Source organism: Penicillium mononematosum (genome assembly GCF_028829835.1).
Source record: "Penicillium mononematosum strain IBT 11891 chromosome Unknown utg000005l:1.0-9366267.0:1.0-9372171.0, whole genome shotgun sequence".
NCBI lineage: Eukaryota > Fungi > Ascomycota > Eurotiomycetes > Eurotiales > Aspergillaceae > Penicillium > Penicillium mononematosum.
Window position 1 is genome coordinate 3,180,510 of NW_026643275.1, and position 26,012 is coordinate 3,206,521.

The 26,012-nt window shown below is 49.1% G+C and overlaps 12 protein-coding genes across 12 annotated transcripts; 8 read left to right on the forward strand and 4 right to left on the reverse strand.

Annotated features, from left to right (window-relative positions):
• Positions 1-12: 12 nt before the first annotated feature.
• On the forward strand, positions 13-461 carry N7519_009312 (uncharacterized protein; the record flags this gene model as incomplete). Its single annotated transcript, XM_057296085.1, has 2 exons — positions 13-286; positions 358-461. 2 exons carry the CDS (start codon positions 13-15, stop codon positions 459-461), a joined length of 378 nt encoding a protein of 125 aa, XP_057143967.1.
• A 769-nt stretch (positions 462-1,230) lies between these two features.
• N7519_009313 (uncharacterized protein) lies at positions 1,231-3,352 on the reverse strand (the record flags this gene model as incomplete). Its single annotated transcript, XM_057296086.1, has 3 exons — positions 1,231-2,814; positions 2,864-3,246; positions 3,295-3,352. 3 exons carry the CDS (start codon positions 3,350-3,352, stop codon positions 1,231-1,233), a joined length of 2,025 nt encoding a protein of 674 aa, XP_057143968.1.
• Positions 3,353-4,757: 1,405 nt separating this feature from the next.
• On the forward strand, positions 4,758-5,603 carry N7519_009314 (RNA recognition motif domain-containing protein; the record flags this gene model as incomplete). Its single annotated transcript, XM_057296087.1, has 6 exons — positions 4,758-4,777; positions 4,851-4,923; positions 4,991-5,097; positions 5,156-5,415; positions 5,471-5,506; positions 5,554-5,603. The coding sequence occupies 6 exons, from the start codon at positions 4,758-4,760 to the stop codon at positions 5,601-5,603; spliced, it is 546 nt and encodes a 181-aa protein (XP_057143969.1).
• A 952-nt stretch (positions 5,604-6,555) lies between these two features.
• On the reverse strand, positions 6,556-7,744 carry N7519_009315 (gamma-glutamylcyclotransferase; the record flags this gene model as incomplete). The annotated part of the gene is made up of 6 exons (XM_057296088.1): positions 6,556-7,083; positions 7,135-7,219; positions 7,308-7,312; positions 7,403-7,452; positions 7,551-7,582; positions 7,650-7,744. The coding sequence occupies 6 exons, from the start codon at positions 7,742-7,744 to the stop codon at positions 6,556-6,558; spliced, it is 795 nt and encodes a 264-aa protein (XP_057143970.1).
• A 13-nt stretch (positions 7,745-7,757) lies between these two features.
• N7519_009316 (uncharacterized protein) lies at positions 7,758-8,553 on the forward strand (the record flags this gene model as incomplete). The annotated part of the gene is made up of 2 exons (XM_057296089.1): positions 7,758-7,870; positions 8,328-8,553. The coding sequence occupies 2 exons, from the start codon at positions 7,758-7,760 to the stop codon at positions 8,551-8,553; spliced, it is 339 nt and encodes a 112-aa protein (XP_057143971.1).
• A 42-nt stretch (positions 8,554-8,595) lies between these two features.
• Positions 8,596-11,295, forward strand: N7519_009317 (DUF3433 domain-containing protein; the record flags this gene model as incomplete). The annotated part of the gene is made up of 1 exon (XM_057296090.1): positions 8,596-11,295. One exon carries the CDS (start codon positions 8,596-8,598, stop codon positions 11,293-11,295), a length of 2,700 nt encoding a protein of 899 aa, XP_057143972.1.
• A 1,379-nt stretch (positions 11,296-12,674) lies between these two features.
• On the forward strand, positions 12,675-13,742 carry N7519_009318 (putative short-chain dehydrogenase/reductase family protein; the record flags this gene model as incomplete). Its single annotated transcript, XM_057296091.1, has 2 exons — positions 12,675-13,555; positions 13,607-13,742. 2 exons carry the CDS (start codon positions 12,675-12,677, stop codon positions 13,740-13,742), a joined length of 1,017 nt encoding a protein of 338 aa, XP_057143973.1.
• A 243-nt stretch (positions 13,743-13,985) lies between these two features.
• N7519_009319 (uncharacterized protein) lies at positions 13,986-17,138 on the reverse strand (the record flags this gene model as incomplete). The annotated part of the gene is given in 3 exon segments (XM_057296092.1): positions 13,986-15,129; positions 15,141-15,815; positions 15,868-17,138. 3 exon segments carry the CDS (start codon positions 17,136-17,138, stop codon positions 13,986-13,988), a joined length of 3,090 nt encoding a protein of 1,029 aa, XP_057143974.1.
• A 732-nt stretch (positions 17,139-17,870) lies between these two features.
• Positions 17,871-19,094, forward strand: N7519_009320 (EF-hand domain-containing protein; the record flags this gene model as incomplete). Its single annotated transcript, XM_057296093.1, has 4 exons — positions 17,871-17,911; positions 17,977-17,995; positions 18,049-19,009; positions 19,072-19,094. 4 exons carry the CDS (start codon positions 17,871-17,873, stop codon positions 19,092-19,094), a joined length of 1,044 nt encoding a protein of 347 aa, XP_057143975.1.
• A 352-nt stretch (positions 19,095-19,446) lies between these two features.
• On the reverse strand, positions 19,447-21,120 carry N7519_009321 (uncharacterized protein; the record flags this gene model as incomplete). The annotated part of the gene is made up of 1 exon (XM_057296094.1): positions 19,447-21,120. The coding sequence occupies one exon, from the start codon at positions 21,118-21,120 to the stop codon at positions 19,447-19,449; it is 1,674 nt and encodes a 557-aa protein (XP_057143976.1).
• Positions 21,121-22,100: 980 nt separating this feature from the next.
• On the forward strand, positions 22,101-22,553 carry N7519_009322 (uncharacterized protein; the record flags this gene model as incomplete). The annotated part of the gene is made up of 1 exon (XM_057296095.1): positions 22,101-22,553. The coding sequence occupies one exon, from the start codon at positions 22,101-22,103 to the stop codon at positions 22,551-22,553; it is 453 nt and encodes a 150-aa protein (XP_057143977.1).
• Positions 22,554-23,293: 740 nt separating this feature from the next.
• N7519_009323 (MDR family MFS transporter) lies at positions 23,294-25,263 on the forward strand (the record flags this gene model as incomplete). Its single annotated transcript, XM_057296096.1, has 4 exons — positions 23,294-23,524; positions 23,596-23,625; positions 23,678-23,988; positions 24,036-25,263. The coding sequence occupies 4 exons, from the start codon at positions 23,294-23,296 to the stop codon at positions 25,261-25,263; spliced, it is 1,800 nt and encodes a 599-aa protein (XP_057143978.1).
• Positions 25,264-26,012: the final 749 nt, after the last annotated feature.

Here is a 26,012-nt window from a genome sequence, read left to right on the forward strand (position 1 = left end):
ACAATCTCCATCATGTCTTTCCCCTCTCCAGACAGCTCGAATCCCTCTTTCTCGATGTCCGCATACATGGTCCCATCCCGACAGAACTCATACTCCGAGTCCGACGATGAGCTCGCCTCTCTCCCTTCAGAATCTACACACGACTCCGACCTTGAGACCTTGTCCGAATATTCCTCCGATGCTGAGGCAGAATGGCAAGAAAGCATTGAACAACTGGAGCTACTTCTGACTATGGTCCTGGTACCCTTCATTGGGAAATACCTAGGGCGGCGATGCGCATATTGGAGTATGTGACACGAACAAGCTTCACGATCTCGCTGTACGAGAGGGCAACTTACTGATTGGTTGATCGTTTAGGTTGGACGCGATTCATGCAGTGGAAGTACCCGGTTGAGGTGGTGATGCGGAACCCGGCCGCGTTCAAGGCAACGGGTGTGGTCGAGGCGGCTGCGAGTCTATGATAGATTGTAGTCCCAATCGCCTTGTAAGCACTTGCTGCATATCATTTTTATCAGGCGTGCCATCGTCAACCGTACGATCCCCACCTCTCAGCGTTCGAATCCCTATACAAGACCGACCCGACTTATTTTCGTGGACTCCGCAACATATCCACGAGCCAAAAGCTACAAGATTGCCTCGTCGAATCCAAACCCCAACAATCCCCGCGCTGATTGGCGTTGCCGGGAATCCTGAACTGAATCCAGTATCTTTTTCCCTGGCCTTCCATGCCCCGTGGTTCGCAATTGTTCTTCGTCCAACAGCGGCATAAACGGATAGGTCAACTCCATAGCTTGAATAGAGACAAGCATTTGGATTTGAGCCATCTGATGATGCGTTTAATTTTCCTTTCCAAGACTGTTATATACCCAATCAATTCATCAACCCTCATCAAGATCGATAAACCAACGCAACAGTGTGCAGTCTAAACCATTACCGATTTGGAGGTTCTCTTCAGTGGCTAAAGAGTTGAGGGACTTGATTTAGATAAAAGCGTCGAGTCAATATGGACTGAACTAGCCCAATCATTGTTAATAGGCTATGGCCTGATCATCTGAGTTCAGAGGGGAGGTTGCCAAATCTCTATTGACAGCTGGATTTAAGCTAGCTAGGTATGTACATGGAGCTGGCGATACTTTGCTTTGATATGGTTGATGATTGATGCAAATGCGATCAAAGTTTGCTATTGACACTTTCGGCTGTCCAATTTGATAATCATATTGCTGATGAAGATCAATAGAGTCTGTTCTGTCTCCAGAAGCCAGATAATCCTGGAGGCTTAGCATGTCCCGCATCAATTCCAGTTGACGCGCGCGGTTGTGTCTGGCCGTATCCGGTAGCCATCCATGGTAAATCATTGTTCTGGTCAACACAAGGATCATTCGAATGGCTCGTAGATAGCTTTTGTTTGCAAGAAGGCTCAGATGGCCTTCCATCATACCCGTCTTGTATGATGTCTTGGGAGGCCGTTACCAAATGCTCTGGCTCTGCCCCCTCTACCTGTCCGGTAGGAATATCGGGTTCCCGGATACTAGTCGGCTCTGGAGTATTCGGAAGATCATTGCCATTTAGTTCGGGTGATTCAAGTAACTGCTGTAAGTCTGATGCAACCTCTGCCACGACCTCTGGGCGCACGATGGCACAGTAAGCAGCATCCAGCGTGCGATAGAACACGTCATCATCATCGACTCGGCCCAGCTCATAAAATTCGATGTCAGACATATGCGGCTGTTCAACATCTGGTAATGCTGGGAAAAGGACTGCATCCTCTGCCGATTCCTGGTGGGAAGGCTCACCATGATCTTCGTTCAAGGTGTCTATGAAACGATCTGGGCTGTTTAATGCCCTGGAAGCTTGGAGGCTTAGACAGCCCGGCTTATCTGAAGCTTCATGTGGTCCATCTTGTTGTTGCTCGAGAACTGAAGGTTGTTTGGGTGGACTGTTCACACTGCAACCCATTTCACAAGCAATGTCCGAATCCGCGGATTGTTTGGATGTTTCGTTCTGTACGCTACCGGCATTGTGAACGTCTAAATCGTCTGCTGCAGTGACCTTGGGAACCTCTTGTGGAGAGGCTTTGACTGCAGCTAGCTGCGCCGTGTTGGCTTCGGGTGAAGTTCGATTTTGTCTGCCTGCTTCGCTTGACCATGACGTCTTTCTCTCCTCCAACAGTTCCCATAATTCGGCGAGACTCCAATATCGTCCGGTCAAGACAGTATTTTTGGTCTCAGAGCATAGACCTTGGGGATATACTCCGACGTGCAGCAGGTTTAGCAGGTGCTGTTCAAGGGCATCGCTTTGTTCCGTGTCGTCGACCTCAGTTTCAGTCCAAGTGTATGGAATAGATGATGATTGTTTTGATATCTTCCGTCTTTTATTGTGTGGCATGGGGGAAGCACTCCGAGAGTGACCGGAAACTGGGTACATCTCACTGACAGGCGCCTCTTCAAATGCGAACAGCGGCATGACTGAGGCGTCAAGCTTCCGTTTCACATCAACCAATTTGTTGTCTGAGTGAGACGTGCCGAGTTTGGAGTCATGTGCAGGGTCATCGAACTGTACCTCCTGTGGGTGGTACTCTCTCTCATGCTGTCCATCCAGAGTTTCTCTGGCAGTTGACATGGGATACGGGCTGAGATTACTCCTCCGGGACAGAAAGTTCATCTCAGAAAAGGCAAGATCGGACTCTGCGACATATTTCTGAGACCTGGTGACCGATGCAGGTTTTGCAAGTCCGGCTGGGGTGTTTCCGTGCTGATTGGCCACAGAAGAAGACCGTCCCTTGTTGAATATACCCAGGTTCGTATTGCTGCGCAGCTATTTGGCGTAAGTAACATTCAGCGAGGACTTGCAGGATTCTGCTTACTGTCAATCTGTTTCCTGTAACATTGATGGCACGGAAGTCATCATTCATGGTATGCCTCCTGCCCCGGGGCTTTTTGGCTCTTCCTTTGCGAGACTGCGACTGGGTCTCCACAGCCGATGATGGGCCTTTGTACTCATAGCGATCCTCGCGAGTCTTGTATCTGGGCCTTAGCTCGTAACAATTTCGAGATCTCTTATGACCTTCACTTCCTGGTATGGTCTCGTGAGTGGACGATGCTTTCGTTTCCTTGAGATGACGTGAATCTCTCTTCCTGCTAGCTGAATGTCCATTCGCACGCAGGTCATCAGACGTCTCAAGTGGGATGTGGATCCGTGGTATGCCCGTTGCAAGAGCTGTGTCCTTCACTTGTTCCTGGTTCTCAGCTAAAGCTCTGTTAGCGCGTAAGCTTCCTAGTTTTTGTGACAGCATACTTTGTCCCTGGTCCTCCACAGTGGAAAGCCACTGGTAGATTGGATTATTGCTCTCCATCAAGAAAGTTCCTGAAACTCTGCGACTGGGCTGTTTCTGTAGAAATGAAGTAAATTTGATGGGCAACTAGACAGAGTAAGGTGGCCTGAGAGCACACAAATTCAGTCACCGCCAAAGAAGGTGCGACCATCTCAACTTCGTCCCCGATCCGGTATTTTCATTGTCTCTTCGTCTTTCCATAAATTCACAATGTTTGCTTTTTTGATGCTCTCTCGACTGTTAGATGGGAATGGTCCATTGACTCGATTCATCTACCAAGTGCTTCTGCTCAGAAGCAATTCGCTGCCATTCCCCTACACCTGCTCTTCCACCAATCTAATGGAGACGGATGTTAACATTGTATAGACGCAATCCTGGCGCCGATCGTCGCCAATCCCCGGGATCTCTCCCGGCATACGGAGTACACGGCCCACGGCCCAAGCCGCATGTGGGCCTACGGAGCACTACCCTCTCTGCCCGGATGCACGCACACGCAAAACCACTTTTGGGACTGACGATGGAACTGACAGGCTAGACCAATGGCGGTAATCGAATGCAGATCTCAGTCTGTATTGCTAGACCAATTTTTAGCAGTCAATTCCCGGCCGAATGAGGAAAGAAATCCACAATGCATCAACACGCATACAACCAATCATGCATGGACCTGCGAGGTACGGGAAATCCAACAAAATTCCACAGTCCATGCGCGGAGACTCCACTCGAGATATTGTTGCTTTCATGAATGTACATATCCCGGCCCTCATGGACAAGAGTATGGGCTTACTTTGTACTATGCTGAGTACTCCGTCCACAGATTCACAATAGAGGCTAAGTACTCATCCAGCCCTATGAATCCCGACACAGAATCCCTCGCATTTTCAACCAAGTGAGGGGCAAACAAAGGTACATCAGCCGTCGGCCTTAGTGCCGCCAATCCAAACGGAGCCCCGGATACCATATGATTGATTGCTGAGAGCCCGACGACCCGCAATTGAATCAACTCAAGGTTTAGGGCCGTGGGACTGCTTTTGGCGTGTTTATCTCTGCAGCACTTCCCCCTCCCCCACCTTGGAGTACTCTTGAGGCTAAGCCCGGACTTTTTCTCACTCTGGTCAAGCTCCCAAGCAAAGACACAGTAAGCATAATGGATATTGCTCGTTGTGGGCTTGCCGTTGGTGTCCGACCAGCGGAAAATCCCCGGCAATGCGAAAGCCCTAACGCAGTGTGATTGTTACACCGGACTGGATGCTGACTCGCCTCTTAACCACTAGGATCTCCCTTCTATCTCACCACCCGGACGGATTCTGATTTTTATCCTTCGTTCCTTTCCGATCATCTCCTCCCTTCAACCCTCGTCTTCTCGTCCTCGGATAGTCGGCTTGAGCGTTATCTTCCTTCCAGCTTCCTCTGTTAGATCTTTAACACGATGTCTAAGCTCTTCGTTCAGTGTGTATTTTCTATCTGTGAACAGATCCGTGCTGGTAGGAAGCAATCTAACCGTTGCTACGATGGAATTTAGCGGCCTTTCTTGGCACACTAGCGATGACACCTTGCGCGAGGGTTTCCAGCAATTTGGCGAGATCCAAGAAGCCGTCAGTTCGCCTTGAACTAGAGTACACTTTATGTTTATTGAGCTTCTACTAAGTCTACTGGCTACAGATTGTCGTGAAGGACCGTGCGACTCAGCGCAGCCGCGGCTTCGGCTTTGTCCGCTTTGCTACTGACGCCGAGGCGGAGGCTGCTTTGGGCGCCATGAACAACCAAGAGTAATCATTTAACCTCACATTTATCTTGGGTTCAAGAGAAATCTCATACGTTGTTCAGATTTGACGGACGGGTCATTCGCGTTGACAAAGCATTTGACCGCCCCCCGCGCTCCGAGGGTGGCTTCCAGGGCCGCGGTGGATACAATTCCCAGCCGCAATCTAGTTACCAGGGTGGTGCAGGTGGCTACGCTGGCTACAATAATGGCGGGTACAATAATGGTGCCGCTGGTGGATACGGCGGGGGCTACAACCGTGGTTACAACAACTATGCTCCGAGCGGGCCCGCTGGCTACGGCGCAGGTGGTCCCGGCGGTTATGGTTAGTTTTTGTTTATTTGGACGTTTCTTGTTGTTCTCGCTAATTGATTATATAGGCGGTGGCCCCAATACTGGATATGGCGGTGGCGGAGGTGAGTTAATGCATTATCTTGATGGCGATCTTAACTAACATCTAAAGGCTGGCGCGGGAACAACCACGAGCAGGCTCCTCAAGACGGTCATCATTAGATGATTGAGTGTCTTTTTCAGTTCCTCCCTACGCGCCTTTCTTCTGCGATTCATTTTTAAAAGAAGTGACGATCTACAATGGCTTAAATATGGTGGAGGATGAATTGGGAACAGCGGGGTCTACACTGGTCATTGAATTTTGTAACGGGGATTGCTATTTTTCTTGCGCAGGACTTGCTAGGAAGGGAACATGGGTTTCTGGCTCGATCTTTGGTTTTATTGGATGCAGATTTGAGATCTTATACGGTTGCGTTTCGCCCTACCTCGCCTACAAAATTTTGGGGCCTTCTCTCTCTCTTGGCAGTTTGATCCATGTGGTTCCATATCTGCAATGTGTTTGCGTTCCACGACATATCCTTGCTATAACAGTGAACACAAAGCAAGACTGGTGATTTGATGGATATTTAAGCATAATTTGAACCTCTCCAAGGGTTACGGGGACGAACTGAACTATGTACCACGATAAGGGGTTTTCCAGGGGAGAAAACGAGGCATCGCCTGCCATTGCTACTTAATGTGCTATTATTATGCGTGACCATTACACTTATGCGAGACACAATTCCCGTTGGGCATCCTTACTTTGTAGAAAAGGTCATTCCCGCCCAGGGTATAGTCTAAAGCGAGAGATACCCCAAAGTACTCTATAACAATATCAGACAAACAAGTGTTATACCAAAGTCCATGTACTCCTATGAAGACAGTATACTTTTTATTGCCAAAAGCATGTATAACTAGCAAGATAGTAAGCAGTTTATGTAGGCTTATTGTCGATTCATCCCCCATAGAGGGTTCTGATAGTTTTCCCTGCTGCCTTTCGTAAGACGACCTACGCCAATTCTTCACTTGCTCCTTTCGCCATCTATGTATGCATTCTAGGCAAATATGTAAGCTATACTATGTGCCAACGAAAAAAAAACATCAAAGTCATCAACAGAGCCTCAACCCATAAACCTCATTCAATCGTCTCACGGCCATCACGATCAACCTCTTCAGCCGGGACCTCCAAAGACCTAGTAACCTTAAGTTCAGCCTCCTCCTCCTCCGCCTCCGCAAGCTCAGCCTCAATAGCCTTAACCCTCTTAACCAAATCCGTGACATGAACATCCGCTGTCCCAAGCCCAAGACCCTCAAGACCCTTCTCCAGCATGAACAAATACTCAGAACCCTTCCCACTCAACCCATGCCCAGCACTAATAACCTGCGCCACATGCTGCGGCTCGCGATGAGCTGCGTCACGCAGGAACTGCGGGTTAGTCGGCTGGCCGATGTAGACCATGCAGATGATTGGAGAGGACCCAGTCGAGTCGCTAGCTCCTGAGACATCAACTGTCGGGTGGAAGGGCGTGTAGTGCGCGCTGTACCCGTCAATCTCCCGCTCGTCGAGGTAGTCGTGGACTTCTTCGGCGTGGGATGCTGGGATGTGGTATGCAGCGCCCCAGACTTTGCCTGTGGAGGATAATTCGGATTCTAGGTGAGCGAGCTAAGGGGTATGTTAATATGGCTGTGTATATTAGGGATATGTGAGACATACCGGGTCGTCCAGAGTCTCCCAGAAGGTTCGCTCAATTACGGTGACTACTCGACCTGGTTGCTCGGGGGTGCCGCGGTGATCGGTACTTTGGGAGAAAGTTAGTGATTGTGATTCTCAGTAGTTTGAATGACAATGTATGCGCATTCAACACATATGTGCAGTCAACAACATACCTGGCCTAGATTCATGGACAAGAACCAATGTTAGTCTGGATATTTCGAACGCGGGTATGTGCACAGCCCTTTCCTCAGGTGAAGGATTCACGCACCTGCCAGAAACGCCGTACGTAGCCACTAATATAGCCCGGTACGCGCTGGTCTGGACGATATAGTTAGTTGATTCTTGATCAAAAACGACCAATACAAGGTTTCGTTTTGGTGCTGTCATTGAACACTTTCACACGCAGTCTCACATACCATAATGTGGAGGCGGTTTCCAAATCAAACTCCTATAAACATAGTCAGTATTCGATATACGCCTCAGCGACACCATTTTGAAAGAATAAGTTAACTCACCCATAACCAAATACCCAGAGATCACCCTTAGGAAAATGACTCTTCCACGTCCGACCGTCTGGATGGACCTTGTGCCCTTGTGCAATGGCAGCCATATCAACTATAATGATGCCAAATGCGCCTCAGCGTGTTTATTGGCTGCGCTTTTCAGCCTTCCGGGGAGGGGATGGATTAATAATTCACTCCGGTGACGGCTTCAAGGCTATTTTTGCGGGTGAACAGTAAGTCAAATCCAGAGAAGAAAACTAAGAACTCAAACTGTTTGATAAAGATAAGATGCTGTTATAAATTGAAATTGATCACAATTGTATGAACATTCCAAATGTTGAAGTTGTCCAAAAATCGACCATACACTGAGTGTTTGCAGTGTTTGTTCTTGGGCATCCCGCCATCCGTGTGATGGATGAGACATCCCAACACTTTCAGCGTACGTGGGATAAACAAGTGCTCAGATGGTCTACATATAGAGCAAATTAGATATCTTTGCATCTTGGATCCGAATAGATGGTACCTGGTGTGGAATCCTATTCATGTGAGACGTTGGCTCCTGTCTTGAAGAATGTCTTGAACAAACCTCCTTTCAACGGAGGCAATCCTGAGCAAAAATGGCAGGAATGAAGGATACAGATGCATGTTCTTTCGGGGTTACTGACAAGGTTTATGTGCAGCTTAGTATAGAGTTGATGGCCCTCGAGAGCTGCTTGTTGCCACTCAGTCTGCCAACGACGCACGCTCTTTGACGCATCATAGCATGTGTTCGTCGGTCTTCAAACTTCAGACACCCCTGGAAGTCAACGAGTTTGAGCCTGAGACATACAAGACCTCGTGCTATTGGTCTAATATGGGATCTGGAAGCTTCCGGTGGCTACATAAGCCAATCGCTCCTGTCACTGAGGCTCCCTGATGTACATATCCCCTATATCTTTCTCTCTTGGGCAAAAAAGCGATGTCGATCAAAATTCCTTCTCTGAGCAAGTTGATTAATCCGAGCCGCAAACGCGGGGACACTTCATCTCAATCCCAACAGATTGAACCCGATATATCTGGGTGGCAGCCTTCCTACCTCCGGCGACGAGTGTTGATCATATTTGTGATCACATTTTGTGGAGTTATAGCTGCCCTCGAAGCACTCAACCATGTCTCCCAAGTCCACTGTGGAATTGCCTCTTCAGACGAAAGCCGCCACTACCTATGGACTTACGGACCCACTGCTATCTTCACTATTATCGCGACTTTGTGGTCGCGTGTTGAATTTCAAGTGAAGCAAAGAGCGCCATGGAAGTCGATGGCTGAGAAGCCCGGAGAGGCCAGGGAGTCCATGCTTTTGGACTATATTTCTGAAATGCAGGCGGCCTCACTGGCCAAGGCTATACATAACAAGCACTTTGACGTGGCGGCTGGAATTGCCTGCTCTTTGCTTCTGCGTCTCTTGGTCATTTTCTCGACCGCTCTCTTTTCATTGAAAAAGGCACAAATACATCAATCATCAAGCACCGGACAGGCTACTGTCGATGGAAATCGAATCGTCATGGCACAGGTCTCACTCCGTGTGATGGAGGTGTGCCTGATACTAGGGATATTGCTAGCCGTTGCCATGATCTTTCTGGGGCCACGTACGACTATCGCGCCTTGGAAGCCGACTTCCATTTCATCTGTTGCAACAGTCATGGCAAAAAGCAATGAAATCTGTCGATCACTTCGCGGGACAGGTGCGTCTCCACTAGATGCGCTTCATGATAGTCTGAAAGAGCGGCGCTACTATTCGCAACATACGCCCAAGGGCTTTTTGATCAAAACGGAAGGAGTTGATACCAGAAGACTTGACAACCAAGAGAACCACGGGTTACCATGGGCACCATTTCCTGGTCTCATTGCTCGCGGTGTCATCTTCGGTGCAGTCGCTTTACTTATTGCGGCCTTGGAGATTGCATTGCGTGTCTCGCAAAAGAACGATGGACTGGCGAATGTTTCCTCCAATGGATATCCGCATTATCTGTTCACGATTATTTCCTCGCTAGTCATGCTTGGCATTGGTCTCTTGGTTGCAAGAATGGACTTCAACACCAGAAGCCTAGCACCCTACGCCCAGTTAAAACGGCCTACCGGTGCGCTATTCGAGGAATCCATGGCAGTGAATTATCTAGATTCAATTCCTACTACCAACATCATCCATTCAATCCGTGCAAGACACTTTGCTGTTCTGGCTACCACATCAGCTACTTTGATTACCTCGTTCCTAGTCATCATCACGAGCGGCTTGTACTCTGCAGTGGAGGTTCCTCACCAAGTTAGTGTCAACTTTACACAGGAGACCACCTTTTACAGAGCCAATTCAGCAGACGCTGACCAAAGCTCCAGCATGGTTATTGCCAAACATATTCTTCTGGAAAATATGAGTTTCCCCCGCTGGACCTACGACGAGCTCGCATTCCCCGAGCTTTCCATGGATATGCCCTTGTCCAGCAATGAGGCAGAGAATTTATTCGTAGACATTTGGATGCCTGCCTTGAGAGCCGCTCCCGCCTGTTATTTCCAAACGGGCAGTGAACTGCAGTGGAATTTCACCAAGGTCAACCATGGCAACGAGTCGACCTACGAACTAAGGGTTCTCGCACCTAACATGCCCTGTTCTCTGGCAGACCAAGACATAGGATCAACTTCCTTGACTCCTTCACTAGCTGTTCTCAACTCACAAGGAATTTTCGGGAAATCAAGCAGGCTCCCATGCGGCAACAGCTACAACGCCAAACCTGCAACCTTGTATATCTGGGGAAATATCCAAAACGATTCTGCGGAGAATATAAGTGCAATGACTTGTGTGCAAGCCGCAGAGACAGTCGACACCCTGACAAGATTTTATCTGCCTGGCTTCGACATCATCGATGACCATCCCCCAGTCCCTGATGAGTCATCTGTGAGATCCACCGAAGATGTTGATATCCCGTGGATCAGTTGGAACGGCTTCGACACCACAGATACTACAGTCGAAAATCCAAACTTGGATGGCTTCTTTACAGCGCTGGTTATTGGAAAATATGCGTTCCCAGCAGAAAATCTCTTGAATCCAGACTCCAGCGACATGGTCATCAAGACAATCAACCATCAGGATAGGATCCTCAAAGCACAGGTATTCAACAATTACATTCGCAGTGCGGCGGACGGCACGCTGGACCATGCCCCTCTGCCCGGGAACATCACTATGTCGAACCGACTGCGTCTATTACAGGATGCAGCATCAACACGCATTCTTGAGGCACTTCTCACCTCTATCCTCCTGCTGGGTATTGTTGGTTCCATTCTCATGAACACAGATCACATCTTGCCAAAGAACCCGTCTAGTATTGCCGCTGTCGCGAGTCTTCTTGCCGACTCAAATCTCCTCGCTCGGTACGAAAAGGGGATGAGTGATCCGAATGAACGGTCTCTTAGTCCGACTTTCTTTTCCCGGTGTCGCTTTTTCCTAGGATTCCAAGGGAGTGCGTCTCATGAGGGAGATCCGTGGCAGTTGTCGGAAGACCACGGTTGCGAGAAGTACTGTATATACTATTCGGAGCGAGGTGGTGAGACGATGTTGGGCAACGGGTCGATGTGGATGAGGAAGGAATTCCGGGCAAAGGAAACTATGGTCGAAGAGCGGTCGGTATGATGCTTCTGTGTCCAAGGAACTACGGATATATTTTACTCATGTATGCATCATAAGAGTTGTCATATCCAAGCGGTGATGTTTCCTTCTTGTAAGGATATACAGTCTGCAGGTGTAAGGCCTGTCAACCGGGTAAGGTACAATAGCTGTGGGAGGGGATCAATGTATTGTCTCTATGTGCCAAGACTAATTCTTGTCAGAATTCAGGGGGATCTGGGGGGTCCTGGGATTATAGGAAAACAGTGTGCCAAAGAAGGAAACCCGCTCTATCCGGCCAGGGTCGTAACACATCTGACACAGCCTGTCAGCTGATCCCCGTTCTATTATTGAAAGGACCTTTATCCTTTACAATTATCCCCTCTCTTCTAGGAGGATGTCCCCGTCCGAAATTAGATACAGGCCCCGAAAATAGATATATAAACAATGAAATATCGGGAAGAACCGGGGGGAGATTCGTGACAAAGGAGATATGTTTAGAATAGCATGAAAGACTCCAAACTTGTCATCATGCGTCTTTGTATGCGGCAGTCTATATAGACCCAGCATTGGGCTTCATGATTTTGGAATATCAATCAACTTCTCAGGTTTTCAATCATGGCTCCCACTCAGCGTGCAACCCAGGTTCAGTTGAAATACGCATGGTGTATGCGATGCCTTCGCGCTCCGCTGTCACCAACTGGGATATAACGGACACCGATGAATCGTTCTGGATTCAGTGCTTCCCTGGTACCGTCAACTCGAAGAAGTGCCAGCAATGCATTTAGCGACATATATGTTACGAACGACCCGCCGAGGGCATGTGGGGAGACGCCCGCGATTTGGTGTCGATTCTCGACTAGGTTACTCTCTGTATAATACCCGTTATCATTATGATAGTATAGGGCAACCTAGTCGAGAATCGCTACCAAATTGCGGGCGTCTCCTTATATGCCCTCGGCGGGACGTTCGTAACACAGATGTCGCTAAATACATTGCTGGCACTTCTTCGAGTTCGCGGTACCGAGGAAGCACCTTGGCATCTATCTAGGTATGATCTGCACTATAGCAATGGTCAGCATAAACGAGGCAGATGATACTGGGGAACCTTTGATCATATGTATACGGTAATATATACTCCTACTATTAGGTCATTTGTGCCACGTAACATACAGTCTAGGTAGGTAGTCTGTTCATGTAGTTAATGTGCACCCTTACCACACCCTTACCACACCCTTATCGTACCTTATCATATCCTTATCTCTATCGTTATCGTCTATCGTTTATCGGCCCTGATGTTATCGGTTTCTTTTTCTCCCGCAAACAACCATCAGACGCGCCTTGGACGCTTGGTACTTTACTTAGTTGAATCTCTTTTTTGAAGCTTTTGAACCAAGATCTTCATTATGGCAGGCCTCCTCCGCCTCCTTAAAATGCAGTACACCCCTCCCATCGATCCCAAAAATGTATCCTTCGCTGGCAAGATCGTCATTTTGACAGGCGCCACCTCTGGTCTTGGCTTCGAAGCTGCCATCAAAATCCTCAATCTCGGTGTCGAGTCTCTCATCATCGGATCACGCAGTGTGGAAAAAGGCAACAAGGCCAAAGCCGACCTCGAAAAGGTCACCAACCGACGCAACGTGGTCAAAGTTTGGGAGCTCGAGATGAACAGCTTCCAGAGCGTCAAAGGCTTCGCTGAACGCGTCAATCGCGACCTGGACCGTGTCGATATTGCATTGCTTAATGCCGGTCTTTGGAATCGAGAATACAATCAATCCTCCGAGGGCTGGGAAGAGACACTACAAGTCAACACACTATCGACCTCGATGCTAGCCTTACTTCTACTTCCCAAGCTAAAGAAAAGCTCCTATGCCGAAAATCCCGCCCACCTCACAGTCGTTTCAAGTCAACAATTCGTTCGTGTCAAACCTGAAAGCGTCCGGACCGATGACTCGCTACTCGCTCACGTGAACGACCCGGAAAACTTCAAAGGTCCCAAGCAGTACGGCATTTCGAAGCTTCTGCTTGAGTACATGGTGAAACATATTGCCAACATGGTGCGCGACGACGATGGCACTCACACCCTCATTGTTAATACCGTTAGCCCTGGGCTGTGCATCTCGGCTTTGGGTCGCCAGTACACTCATTGGTGGGAGAGGTGTTTCGTTTGGGTTGTGCACAGATTGTTCGCGCGGAGCACAGAGCAGGGAAGCCGATCGCTGGTTAGCGCGACGCTCCTGGGGATTGAGTCTCAGGGGAAATGCTGGCGAAGTGAGGGCTATCTTGAGTAAGACAATCTTTCAATGTTTTAGTGTCATCAATGCTAATAATTTTATAGTGAGTCAGCTGCATTGACTACTGGATTGGAGGGAGAGGAACTCCAGGAAAAGGCTTGGGAGGAGATTATCGCCGTGCTAGAGGTGCAAGCGCCGGAAGTGTCCCTCATCTCTCGTGGCCTGTACCAGGGCGTTTAGATGTCATGACGCCGGTGAGCCGACAAGGCTCGACCCAAAAGTGGTTTGTACATGCGCCTAGCGCCTCTTGCAGAAAATCAAGCGTTCTTGCCTCATTGAGATACCCCTGTTAATATTAATGTGTGAATACTTGGACCCTTTTGGCCTTTACTTTTGATTTCTACAATATACAACATGCATTGCATCCCCACAATCCTCGTCAGGTATAGTAAGAATACGCCACAGGCTTTGTGATTCGCAATCTCAAACAATGGGCTCAGGTTTAGCACTGTTATCGATCTGCACCACCTTCTCGTGGCCTTCTTGCAATGCGGCCCCGAGGGCGTTGCCATATTCACCACCTTCAGCATTCACGTCGGCACCATGATGTACTAGGATCTGCACTACCTTCTCGTGGCCTCTAAATGATGCCACCTGGAGCGCATTGCCATCTTTACCACCCCTTTGAGTATTGACGTCGGCGCCTCGATCTAGCAGGATCTGTACCACCTTCTCGTGGCCGGCGTATGATGCGGCCTGGAGCGCGTTGCCATATTCACCGCCCCCTTTGGCATTAATATCGGCACCTCGATCTAGCAGGATCTGCACCACCTTCTCGTGGCCGGCGAATGATGCGGCCTGGAGCGCGTTGCCATATTCACCGCCCCCTTGGCCATTAATATCAGCACCTCGATCTAGCAGGATCTGCACCACCTTCTCGTGGCCGGCGTACGATGCGAACTCGAGTGCGCTGGCATGTCCATCGTCTCGGGCATTGAGATTGGCACCTCGATCTAGTAGGGTCTGTACCACCTTCTCCCGACCATTGTATGACGCGGCCTCGAGCGCGCCGGCACTTGTACCGTTTCGGGCATTGACATTGGCACCTCGATCTAGTAGGATCTGTACCAGCTTCTCATGGCCGGGCTCGGACGCGGCCTGGAGCGCGTTGTTATAGTAACCCCCTTGGGCATTGACATCGGCACCATGATCTAACAGGGCCCGTACCACCTTCTCACGGCCTGCATACGATGCAGCCTGGAGCGCGTTGCCATAGACACCCCCTTGGGCATTGACATCGGCACCATGATCTAGCAGGGTCTGCACCATCTTCTCATCCACCACCTCCTCTTGTTGATATTCCTCCTCGACCGAGTCGCGAAATAATCCGCATGATGCAGCTTGGAGTGCGTTGCTATAATAACCCCCTTGAGCATTGACGCCGACGCCACGATCTAGCATGGTCTGCACCACATTCTCATGTACCAACCCCTGGGTATTCGAAGTGGCATCTATTGTGGTCTCCTCCCTAAAGCTCGCTATTAGGGCAGTGAAGACGTACTCCAGTCTCAAAAGGACTGCGTAGTATAAAGGCGCACCCCAAGATCCATTGGTCGCCACCCAACATCTATATCATACAGCCGTACCCATGTCACAAATGACTCTGGCTGGTCCATAAACAGTCTCAAGACTAAGGGTTTGATGTCGGAGTTCCCTTCCCCGGAATTTTTGTGAAAGTAGGACCATTGCATAGCGGCAAAGCCAGCGAAAGGGAACATCTCCAGCTTTGCTTCATTGAATTCTCCACCCGAGAGCGTTGGATCTAGGAGGTAAACGAGGCAAACATGAGCCATCTCCGTATGGGCCAGTTCTTTTTGAATGGCAAATTTTGCTGCACCTTGTTGGGAAATTCGATCTGATTCAAGGTACTCCTGCACAGAGAAGTGGGCTATACGAGCAATCGTACTCACTTCTTCAGAGTACTCGTCTTCAACCACTGCGAGCTCTATAAGACCAAGACAGATGTCGAGAATATGATCTTGGCTAAATGATCGACCCTCACGATCTAATTGCCACTTGCTAACATCAATAGCGAGGGCACCGATAAGCTCCTTCACAGTGACTGGATGATCAGACACACAAAGCAAAGTTAATACTAGCCGTGCTTCCGGGGCGTCTTGCTCGTCGATGCTGCACAGCATTCGCTCATATATCTCGTCGAGATCACGGGGCAAAGAACGCAGACATTCATCGATGTGATTACGGATCCGGGCCCGTTTTAGGGCAAGGAGTTGGCATTCGACATATCTGAATCTGTACAATTATTAGTCAAATTATTGTGCTAGTGTTCTTTGTTATTACTCACACTCCCTGTGCCTTACTCGTCAGTTTCTCTTGAATCTCTTCATGGCGTGATTTCCATTGTCGAAGCTTGGAGTCGTTCTTAAGCTGGTAGGAAATGAAGTTTTGAATGTCTGTATCCGTGTCCTGATTTTTCATTGAGATATCCTGGGAGGAGGGGGCTTCCAGAGAAAGGCGTATGTCCATTTCGTTACGGCTGGTCACTAGGAGATGCAAGGTGGGCAAGCCCCACTGCCGGATCGTCTGTACCGCATCTAAAACGCCCTCTCTTTTATTGTCTCGGGGGCTCTCATCCAATGCGTCTAGCAAAATGTAGGTGTCATTGAACCTGCAGATAGTCTTTCGAAGGGTGTTAAATAGGGCTTCCACTGGCGGAGTACCCGACTTATGCAACTCAAACAGTTCTTGTATATCTCCGGCCTCTTGAAGTTGAGCCGATAGCTGCAATAACAATGCGCGTAACATGCCGGAACAATCTCTCTTAGACTCATCATTGAAGGAAAAGTAGAAGAATCCGATTCCTATGCTAGACTGGTGTTGCCTCTCACGGACTGTATATTGAATTGCCGTCGAGCATAGGACCGACTTGCCACACCCGGCGAAGCCATTAATCCAGAGAAATGAATTGCGCTCAACTAGCCAGTTCTGAAATTCCTGGCCGTTGATCAACCATAGTCCTGTACTTGTATGGCGTTTCTCGCATGCGGCGTTGTGATCAATGGTCGCATCTGGGGCCTGGAGCCAATCACGAATCGCAGTAGAGATGTGAATCGTATTCATCCGTTCGACGAGTAGTTTGAGTTCAGAGATCCCATCTTCAAGCCCAGTCTGGTTCCTAAGCTGTAGCACATTCAATGCAAGAGACAAGTTTTCCCGTATCTCACCGATGTCCTCTTCAAGCTTCTTCAGTGTACTTTCCCTAAATGGATAAGTTGCCCGGCGCCCGACAAGTTGTATTCGAGCTTTCAGACCCAGAGCGGTGTCTTTTTGGAATTTCTTGCATTCCTCGCTGAGTTCCTCGATGATCTCGCGGCATCCCACTGCCGCCTTGTCGATCTCTTGGACCAGGGCATCCATCTGAGGTTGACCATGTTGTCGTGCATCGTCAAGTGCCTGGAGGATACCGAGTAGGTTCTCAAGATTCAGCGTGATCTTGGCCAGAGCAGGAGCCTGATCCTTGTATGCGGAGTAAAAATCGACTAGAGATTTGGTGACTTGGATACCCAGTGACAGCAACCCGGCAACTCCAGATGCGATAGACAACGGATCAGCCATAATGAAAGGATCCTCCACAATCTGGGCAATGTCGCTCGGGTGCAATTGAAGGTCTGAATCGAGTGAACCCCCGAGGAAAGATGATTGTTAGCGCTGGCGGGGCGCATTCGCCCAACCCCCGTTGGGTACGTCTCAGCCTCAAATTTCGCCCCCAAAATTCGGAGGATCGTCTCTTTAATACCATTCAAACATACTCCGTACTCTGTACTGTACCCCCTACTAGTAGGTACCATGCAAGCAATAAACCCGTACTTGTTAGTATCGGGTAGGAATTCGATGTTCTTTGCTATACCTAAAGGAGTAGTATTTAAGCGCTTCTCGTATTCGTATTCTTGATAAAATGCTAGAGCTATAATACTCCGTAAGTGCTGATTCACCTGATTATTAATAGCTTGAATATACCTAGGTAGGTAGGTAGGTAGGAAAAATCTGTTTAGAAGTAGTCCCATTAAGTTAACTTATCACATACAAGAAATATATATGAATTGGATACATATGTATTAATCCCTTATTATTTAGCTGTCTCAATTCGTCCATGTGTTCGTACTCCAGTTACGACAAGGTTTCTCCCTTGGCGCGCTAAAAATCGATGCCCCACGGCTCCGCTTTCAATCTGTCTCTCCTTTTATTCTTCTTTCTTCTTCCTCTACTTCACGTTATACCTTCGTTGCACTTCGCCAGAGTCCGTGTCGCATAGTTCCTCTGGATTGCGTCACCTCTAGGGCTCCAACCATGGCCTACAACAAATCCTACAATCCCGATGCGCTGCCAGCGTAAGTGAATAGTCGATCTAGCGAGAGGCTACAGTTACTGATTACTGACCCGGGGAATATTACAGTCACGCTGAGCCAGAACAGGTACAGAATTCGACACAGGCGGCCTCATCTTCCTTTTGTTAACGGTCAATTAGGTCGCGCAGATGTTAGGCAACATGAATGTATCAGGCCAAAGCCACACCTCGAGCCACGCCCCAAGCCACAACCAAAAACCGCTTCCCTCTCGCCCACCACCGCAAACAAGCCACAGCAGCGGTATTCCTCCCCGCGTTCCTGTATCCGGTGCTCCCCCGCAACACGCATACGCCGCAGCACCCCCGCGCCTCGACCCCCAACCCCACCATTCCCACTCCCACTCCCACTCCTACGGCGGCCGCTCCTCTTCAGCACACGCGCCTCCGCCGAGCCAAGCCCCCGTCCACTCTCAAGCTCGTCCTCACCCCCTCCACCCCTCCCCGCCACCCCAGAACTATGGGTTTGGGCCCCCGCCAGTGCATCCCCAGCGCAACCGACCCCCGCCCTCATCTCGGCCTCCCCAATCGCCCGTCCCACCGCCATTGACAGCACCCAGCGATGACCCGCAACAACTCTTCCCCCTCTTCCGCGCCGCGAACGCCTCCCACTCCGGCGCCCTCACAGAAGGGGAGCTCGGCAGCGCGCTCGTGAATGGCGACTACACGTCCTTCCACCCGCGCACGGTCAGACTGATGATCCGAATGTTCGACCGCGACGGCAGCGGGACAATCAGCTTCGACGAGTTCGTCTCGTTGTGGCGGTATCTGGCTGCGTGGCGGGAGCTGTTCGATCGCTTCGACGAGGACCGCAGTGGCCGTGTCAGTCAGCCGGAGTTCGAGAAGGCGCTTGTTGCGTTCGGGTACCGTCTTAGTGGGAAGTTCATTTCTGTTATCTTTGGTGTCTTTGAAGGCAAGGCCAGGCAGATGAGCAATGCGCCTAAGGATGCTAGGCCTCCTGGTATGAGCTTTGATCTTTTCGTTCAGGCTTGTATTAGTCTGAAGCGTATGACGGATGTCTTTAAGCGGTACGATGAGGATAGGGATGGGTATATTACTCTGAGCTTTGAGGAGGCGTTGACGGGTAAGTCTTGCTGTTTGTTGTGGTTGTTGGGATCGGTGACTGACTGGACGTTATTTCTACAGAGATTCTGCTATTGCAGGAGTAAAGCATTCTGCTACATTACCATACGTATTATTCTGCTCGGTTTCCTTCTTGGTTGTCATGTTCTCTCTTCGCGATCGCTATCTTCATTATACCCCCAACCCCCATTTGCTTTTGTCATAGAATTGCCAGGGATACGCATTGGTCATTGCATGTTCATCGAGGAGTTATTGAGTCATGAATATGCTTGGAATATGAGTGCATTGAGATCTACAAAGTATTGGCCATCTTCTCCAAATAAGGCATACACTGTCAAAATTAAAGTCTTATGGAGAACGAGCAAGCCTAGTAAAATGCACATGGTTAGGGATATCATTAAATTAGAGAAGAATTAAAGGCTAAACTAACTAAACTAGTTAGTTGCCTGAATCGGAGTCATCACTTTCCCATGAGTCGTCATCATCATCAGTTTCCCATGAATTGCCATCACTTCCCTCATCAGGGCGGAGGTGTGCAAATTCAGGGTCCATCATAGCCCGCTGCATAAGTAAATCGAGAAGCCGTGGCGGAATTGGACCCGAGCCGGGATCCGCCCCTGGTGGATGTTCTTCGAATCCCGGTTCTAGGAAATCTTCCTCAAACCCGAGATCTTCATCATAGTCGAGGTCGAGATCGTCGTAATCATCAAAATCAGGTAGTTCATACGGCAAGATCCGGAAATTCACTTTGGTTCCTTTGAACATATCCTTCAGAGCGAGGAAACATTGCTCAGGGGTTTTCCCTTCGGGAATACGTTGTCCGGGAAGTTTAATGGGCTGCGTGATGTCGATAGCGAATACCTTGATGTGAGTTAAATTCGGATAGAGACCATTTTTACAATCTGCCGCGATGTTCTGAGTCAACTCCCTGATAGACGAGTTGCAGTCGGTGATGTGAAGTCTCAGTAGCGAGCTGGGGAATTGAGGGTGTGGTGGAAGAGCAGCGTGTGGGATGAGGATGGTATGGAGGACGGAGAAATCGCGGAATGAGCCAACCTTGACGTGGCTAGAAACGAGTTGCTCGATATGCTCGACGTCCGGTAGTTCCATTGCGTATTCGAGGTGGAAGAGCTCGAGGGTATCCTTATGTATGAGGGCAGCTTCGTGGGCCTGTTTAGCGTCAAACTCGGGCACGGTTCCCGCACGCATGATCCGTCGGTCGTTAGGGTCCAAGCTGAAATTGTTGTAGGTGAATGTTCTTAGCTTCTTGCACGCTTGCATGAGCTTTTTGATGGCGCCGGCATCGATGTGGCAGTGGTGGAAGGCCAGTTCCTGCGTTTCCAATGTTCCAGGAAGCCAGGTAGATGGGAATGACTCATCGAAGAGATCACCGTACTCGAAGGTTGAGAATCTGACCTTTGGAAGGGTGAGGAATTTCTCGTAGAAAGCAATATCGAAGCCGGACATTTCGTCATCACTTTCGATCCAGATAGACTCCAGGTTTGACAAGAACTCTGGATGGAGGTGGAAAAGCTGGATGAATGGCTCGGTCCAGAAGTAGCGCACTGGCAGATGTAGTCCACGAAGATTGGGAGCCTTGTTGGCTAGCAATGCTGCCAAAACGCCGAGGTCGGATTTCTCCAGAGCCGAAATCCAGGCTTCCTCCTGATCGCCCAATCCTAGGTCCTGGATTCCGCCTTTGAAGAGCTCGGAGTCCTCTGCGGAAAGAGGTTTACGATCATCTGAGATGAATGGGAAAGGCAGGATAGAAATTTGATGGACATGCTTTCCGAGATCCGGACGACGATATATCGTTCTGATGAATGGGACAGTCGGAGTGAGCCCGCCGGTCAAACCATCATCAAACAGTTCACGGAAGAGTAAAGGTTGGGCCACCTCACGGAACTTCCGCGAGACTAGGCAAATATTGTACAGGGTCTCAGTCCCATCAGGTTCATCTTCGTCATATTCTTCGTCATCCAATTCGTTCGCCTTGCCGTCTTTTGCTTTCGTGTTTTGTTGTCCGCTCAGTAGCTCGAGATCATCTGGGCTGACAAAAAATGACAGAATGAGATATAGGAGCTCTATGGGAAGGTCCTGGATGTGTACCATGATTGAGGATGAGCTCCACAGTGGAGATGCCCTGGATTGGTTGCTAGACCTCAGTTAAGGTCGAAGAACATGAAGGGCCAGATTATCTTCACGCGTTATAGCGCGCGAAGGCCTATTTGGATTATCCTAAAAGGGCAGTTAGGGCTAGCAGCTTAGGGCTTCAATCCACATGGATCCCGCGCTATTACCTCTTTTGGTTTAGCGTCATCCATGGCCATTTTACCCCGCATACATATAGTTCCTGAGATGCTCATAGACGATATTCACCAAGCTGACCTCCTCACGGTCTAACTCAAATCATCTGCAACTATATACATATATGATTTAGGCAACCTTGAGAATCACGAAGGGAATAGTGGTCAGTCGATTGTGGATGAATGACCCAGGCCTCTACACGGAATCGGTAGACATCACCCATCCTCCAACATCAGCATGTCAACAAGTCAAGGCCTATCTTTCCCTTGATTTAGCATGAGATGTTTCTCTCTTTTTTTCAGATTTATTTCATGCCCGCCCTCTTCGTGGTTTGGTTGGGCTTGACTTGGGCCGTGGATCCCATTGGATCATGGTGTCTTCTCTGTCTTCTCCACATCTCGACACATTCCTTCGCGCGTCGATGCGCCTACCCACGCATCCTGCGAATACGGTACATCGACACAATCTTACCAACGCCTCGAATTCCTCGTCTATGCCGTTCTCGACACAGTCGACGTATCGAGTGCGATTTATAGATATCAAAAGGCGCCTAGCTCCAACCTTTACTTGATGATCGCTTTCTTGAAGCCTCTTCGGATGACACCAAACTTGAGAATTCAGCTAACAAAGACGCGCTCGGCAAAGTCCCGAATCCTCCGAGTTATCCTTCATGGCTTCTTGAATGAGGATTCCTTTTAGACTTCGATGTTAATCTTTGATTCCTCCCTACGAAGTCCCTTGGGACACCAAAACATGCAGAGCCAGCTGCCAAAGACAAGCTCAGAATGCCTCGTACACTCCGAGTCATCCCTCATGCCATACCTATGGAAGATATCTGCCGTGAGATGCCTCCTGTGGACTGGGCCGTCCCCATCAAACCTGAAGACGGATACAAGGCAGCCGTCACCACACCCCACGGACAATACGCATATCGACGGATGGGGATGGGGATGGGTCTCAAGACGGAGATGAGCACATATGCTCAATTCTATCACCATGCCGCCGAGCACCGACCGAGATGGACGTCCCCGACAAAGGATATTCGCACCGTCATGGGGCAATTCGACCATACAATATTGCAAGATTGTGACGACATTGACAGCGTTTCTCAAGCCGCATGGGTCGCCAGCCAACAAAGCCGGACCCTTGACACGCCGCAAGCCCGTGCAATAATCCGCATATCTCGACGTCTTGAACGCGCGCCAGGAATAGGAAACGAAACTCATATCAATGCTTGACAGACAGAATAGGCGGATGCGCTTGGATGACCAAGGAGAAATGGTCACCTAAGTTGGCAATACGGTTGGCCGGACAGCATGCTTATCAACGTCTGTACACCTGAGATTAGAGGTACATTAATGGCGGCTGATAGCTACTCGTGCCCTCGTGTCACTCTTACTTTCACTCTTACTAAAGCCAGAGATCGTGCTTCGTCAACTCCGTAGACTTAGACAACAATATGTCCTAACGCTATTACTCCTAGCAAAAATAGTAACCGTCAATATCCAATGATTCAGGTCTCAAATCTGTCATCTTTTCCAGCTGGGTCAGTTTGGAGAATTTCTACATGTTAGCTGAATTTTTAGCTTCACTTGATCCTTTTTCTTTTTTCATACTTTGTTTGCAGGTGTCATATATTTTCTCTTAGATATACCTACATGTAGGTAGTTTAGTTATTCATAAAACTGCATCTCTCGCCAATAAAAACAAGCTCGGGATCGGTGCTTATCCGACGCCGACACCGATGACGATCCACCAGGGCTGATACAATTTAACAGCCGTGGACCTCCCAATTATTCTAAACCCCGAATATACGAGATCCGATCTGCTGACTTGGAATATATGTATCATGTTGATCCCACTATTATAGCGAAAAGAAATTTCCGATCGGCAAACATTTCTTAGCTTGGACGGAACGGACCTTAACTCCGTTTCTTCCTAGAAAGCTTTTCTCCCTTTCTATTTCCCCCAACCCATCATGACGAGCGAGCGCCAGCAACCAGACACCGCGAGCAGTAATACTGAGATCGATCAAGCGAATGTGGAAAAGACCCTCGACACTCCCGAACAGGAAAACGAGGCAGCCCAGCCCAACGATGCGGAGAATGTGCCGGAAGAGACAACGGAGGGTGCGCCTCTAGACCAGGCACCCTCACAGGCAGCAAAGATGAGCAAGAACAAGATCATCGTTGTGATGACAGCGCTATGTGTAAGGAAACTCTCCGACGCGCGGGGAACAGGTCGGGAAGTACAGAAAGCTAATTTGATGTCGCATTGCAGTTGGCGCTGTTCTTGGCGGCTTTGGATATGGTACGTTTATTTCCACCCCTTGATTCGGCTTTCATTAATATATTTCTTGCAGACTATTATTTCCACCGCCCTCCCCACTATTGCCGCCCAGTTTGGTGCCTCTGAGAGCGGTTTCTCATGGATCGCATCGTCATATCTTCTGGCGAATGCCGCCTGTATCCCTCTGTGGGGCAAGATCAGTGACATCTGGGGAAGAAAGTCTATCATTGTCTTGGCAAATGTTGTCTTCCTCGTTGGCAGTCTGATCTGTGCCTTGGCGCATAACATGACCACAATTATCGCAGGTCGAGCGGTTCAGGGTGTTGGTGGTGGTGGTATCCTTATCCTGGCTAATATCAGTGTTTCGGATCTCTTCAGCTTGAGGTATGATGACATCTTTCTGGGATGGAATGAGGCTAACTTCTATACAGAGATCGTCCAATGTACTATGGTCTTTTCGGTGCAACATGGGCCGTCGCAGGTGCTCTTGGCCCTGTTATAGGTGGAGCTTTCACTACGAATGTGACTTGGCGCTGGTGTTTCTATCTCAACCTTCCTGTTGGAGGTGTCTCGCTTGTTATCCTTATTCTCTTCCTTCACATTGAGTCGCCCAAGACTCCATTCTGGGCTGGTATGCGCTGCATTGATTGGACAGGAACATTCTTAATCATCGGTGGAACGCTGATGTTCCTCTTCGGGCTGGAGTTCGGAGGTGTCAATTACCCCTGGGACTCACCAACTGTCATCTGCCTGATTGTCTTCGGAGTCTTCACTTGGGCTCTGGCAATGTTCCTGGAATGGAAGGTTGCTAAGTTCCCAATCATTCCTCCACGGCTCTTCAACGAGTGGTATAACATTCTCATTCTGCTTGTTTGTTTCTGCCACGGGTTCACCTTCATCGCCGCTACCTACTATCTGCCGCTTTACTTCCAAACAGTCCTGCAGGCATCCCCCATCCTGAGTGGTGTGTATGTCTTGCCTCTGGTACTGTCTCTTGCAGTCGGCTCCATGATCACGGGTGCCGTTATGAAGAAGACTGGCCGCTTCCGCGAGATGATTATTGGCGGTATGACCTTGATGGCCCTTGGATTCGGTCTTTTCATCGATCTGAAGGTCTACGCTTCATGGCCCCGTATCATCATCTACCAGTTAATCGCTGGTCTTGGTATTGGCCCGAACTTCCAGGCACCTTTGGTCGCTTTCCAGGCCAACATTCGTCCCGCCGACATGGCCACGGCAACAGCTACTTTCGGCTTTGTCCGTCAACTTTCCACTTCGATGTCCGTCGTTCTGGGCACTGTCATTTACCAAAACATCATGGGTCAACAATCAGCCAAGCTCATTGCCGCCCTAGGCTCTAAAACCGCTGCGGCTGTTTCTTCTTCCTTTGGCGGCTCCTCCAAGTCCCTCATCGAGAGCCTTACTCCCTCCCAGCGTGACGTCGTCCTCGGTGCCTACACACATGCCCTGAACCGCATGTGGATCTTCTACACCGCTACGGCTTGCCTTGGCTTTGTTCTCGCTTTGTTCATCCGCCGTCGTGAGCTGACGCGCCATCACACCGTCCAGAAGACGGGTCTTGCTGAGCAAGAACGTGCCCGTCAGGAGCTTATCGACTCTCAGCGAAAGGCTAACTCGAAACCTGAAACTGAGGCCTAGTCTCTCTTCTCCAGATACCCTTTTACTAATTTCTCCTCTCCGTCCATAATTGTTACTTAGCACATATTTATCTTAAAAGTTAATGCATATTGTTTAAAATCGGATTTGGCCTTTGCAGCGCCAAACACTCTTCACTTGGGTCATATCAATCATGATGCATGTTGAGCCTTTGTGTATATTAAATAAAGCTAATCATACAGAAATGCATAGAATTCTCATGTCAAGTTTGATCCCTGCATATCTTCTTTGTCAAGCTCCATTTGTCCCGAAGCTAAACTGTATAAGTACATGTTGACATGTCAGAAATTTCACTCATGGAAACGACACATGCCATACCATAGCATACTAGCCTATGAGCATCTAGTAGCCCTCCTATAGTTTGTTTTACGCCAGACATAGGATTTGAAGGACGCCAAACTTACTAGAAATGCTATATGACACTAGATCAAGTCATTCTCGGGCTGGTAGCGTTCAGATTGTCATGTCTCTCTTTCTAGCGGTTGAGCTTTGTCCTAGGACCACATGACCGGGTGTTCTACTGGGATAGGCAACCGTGAGGACACGGTATATAGAGATAGCCCAATTTGGACTTAGAGCACGGAAATGCTCTATAAATTGTAAACTCAATCAAAAGTAAGTAGACTATTCAATACATTCTTACGCAATCTCTTCCCCTCCCACGGCAAACTGATGTCTTCTTAAAGCCTGTTTGTGCCTTGGTCCTATAGAACGTTGCTCCTATATAAAGT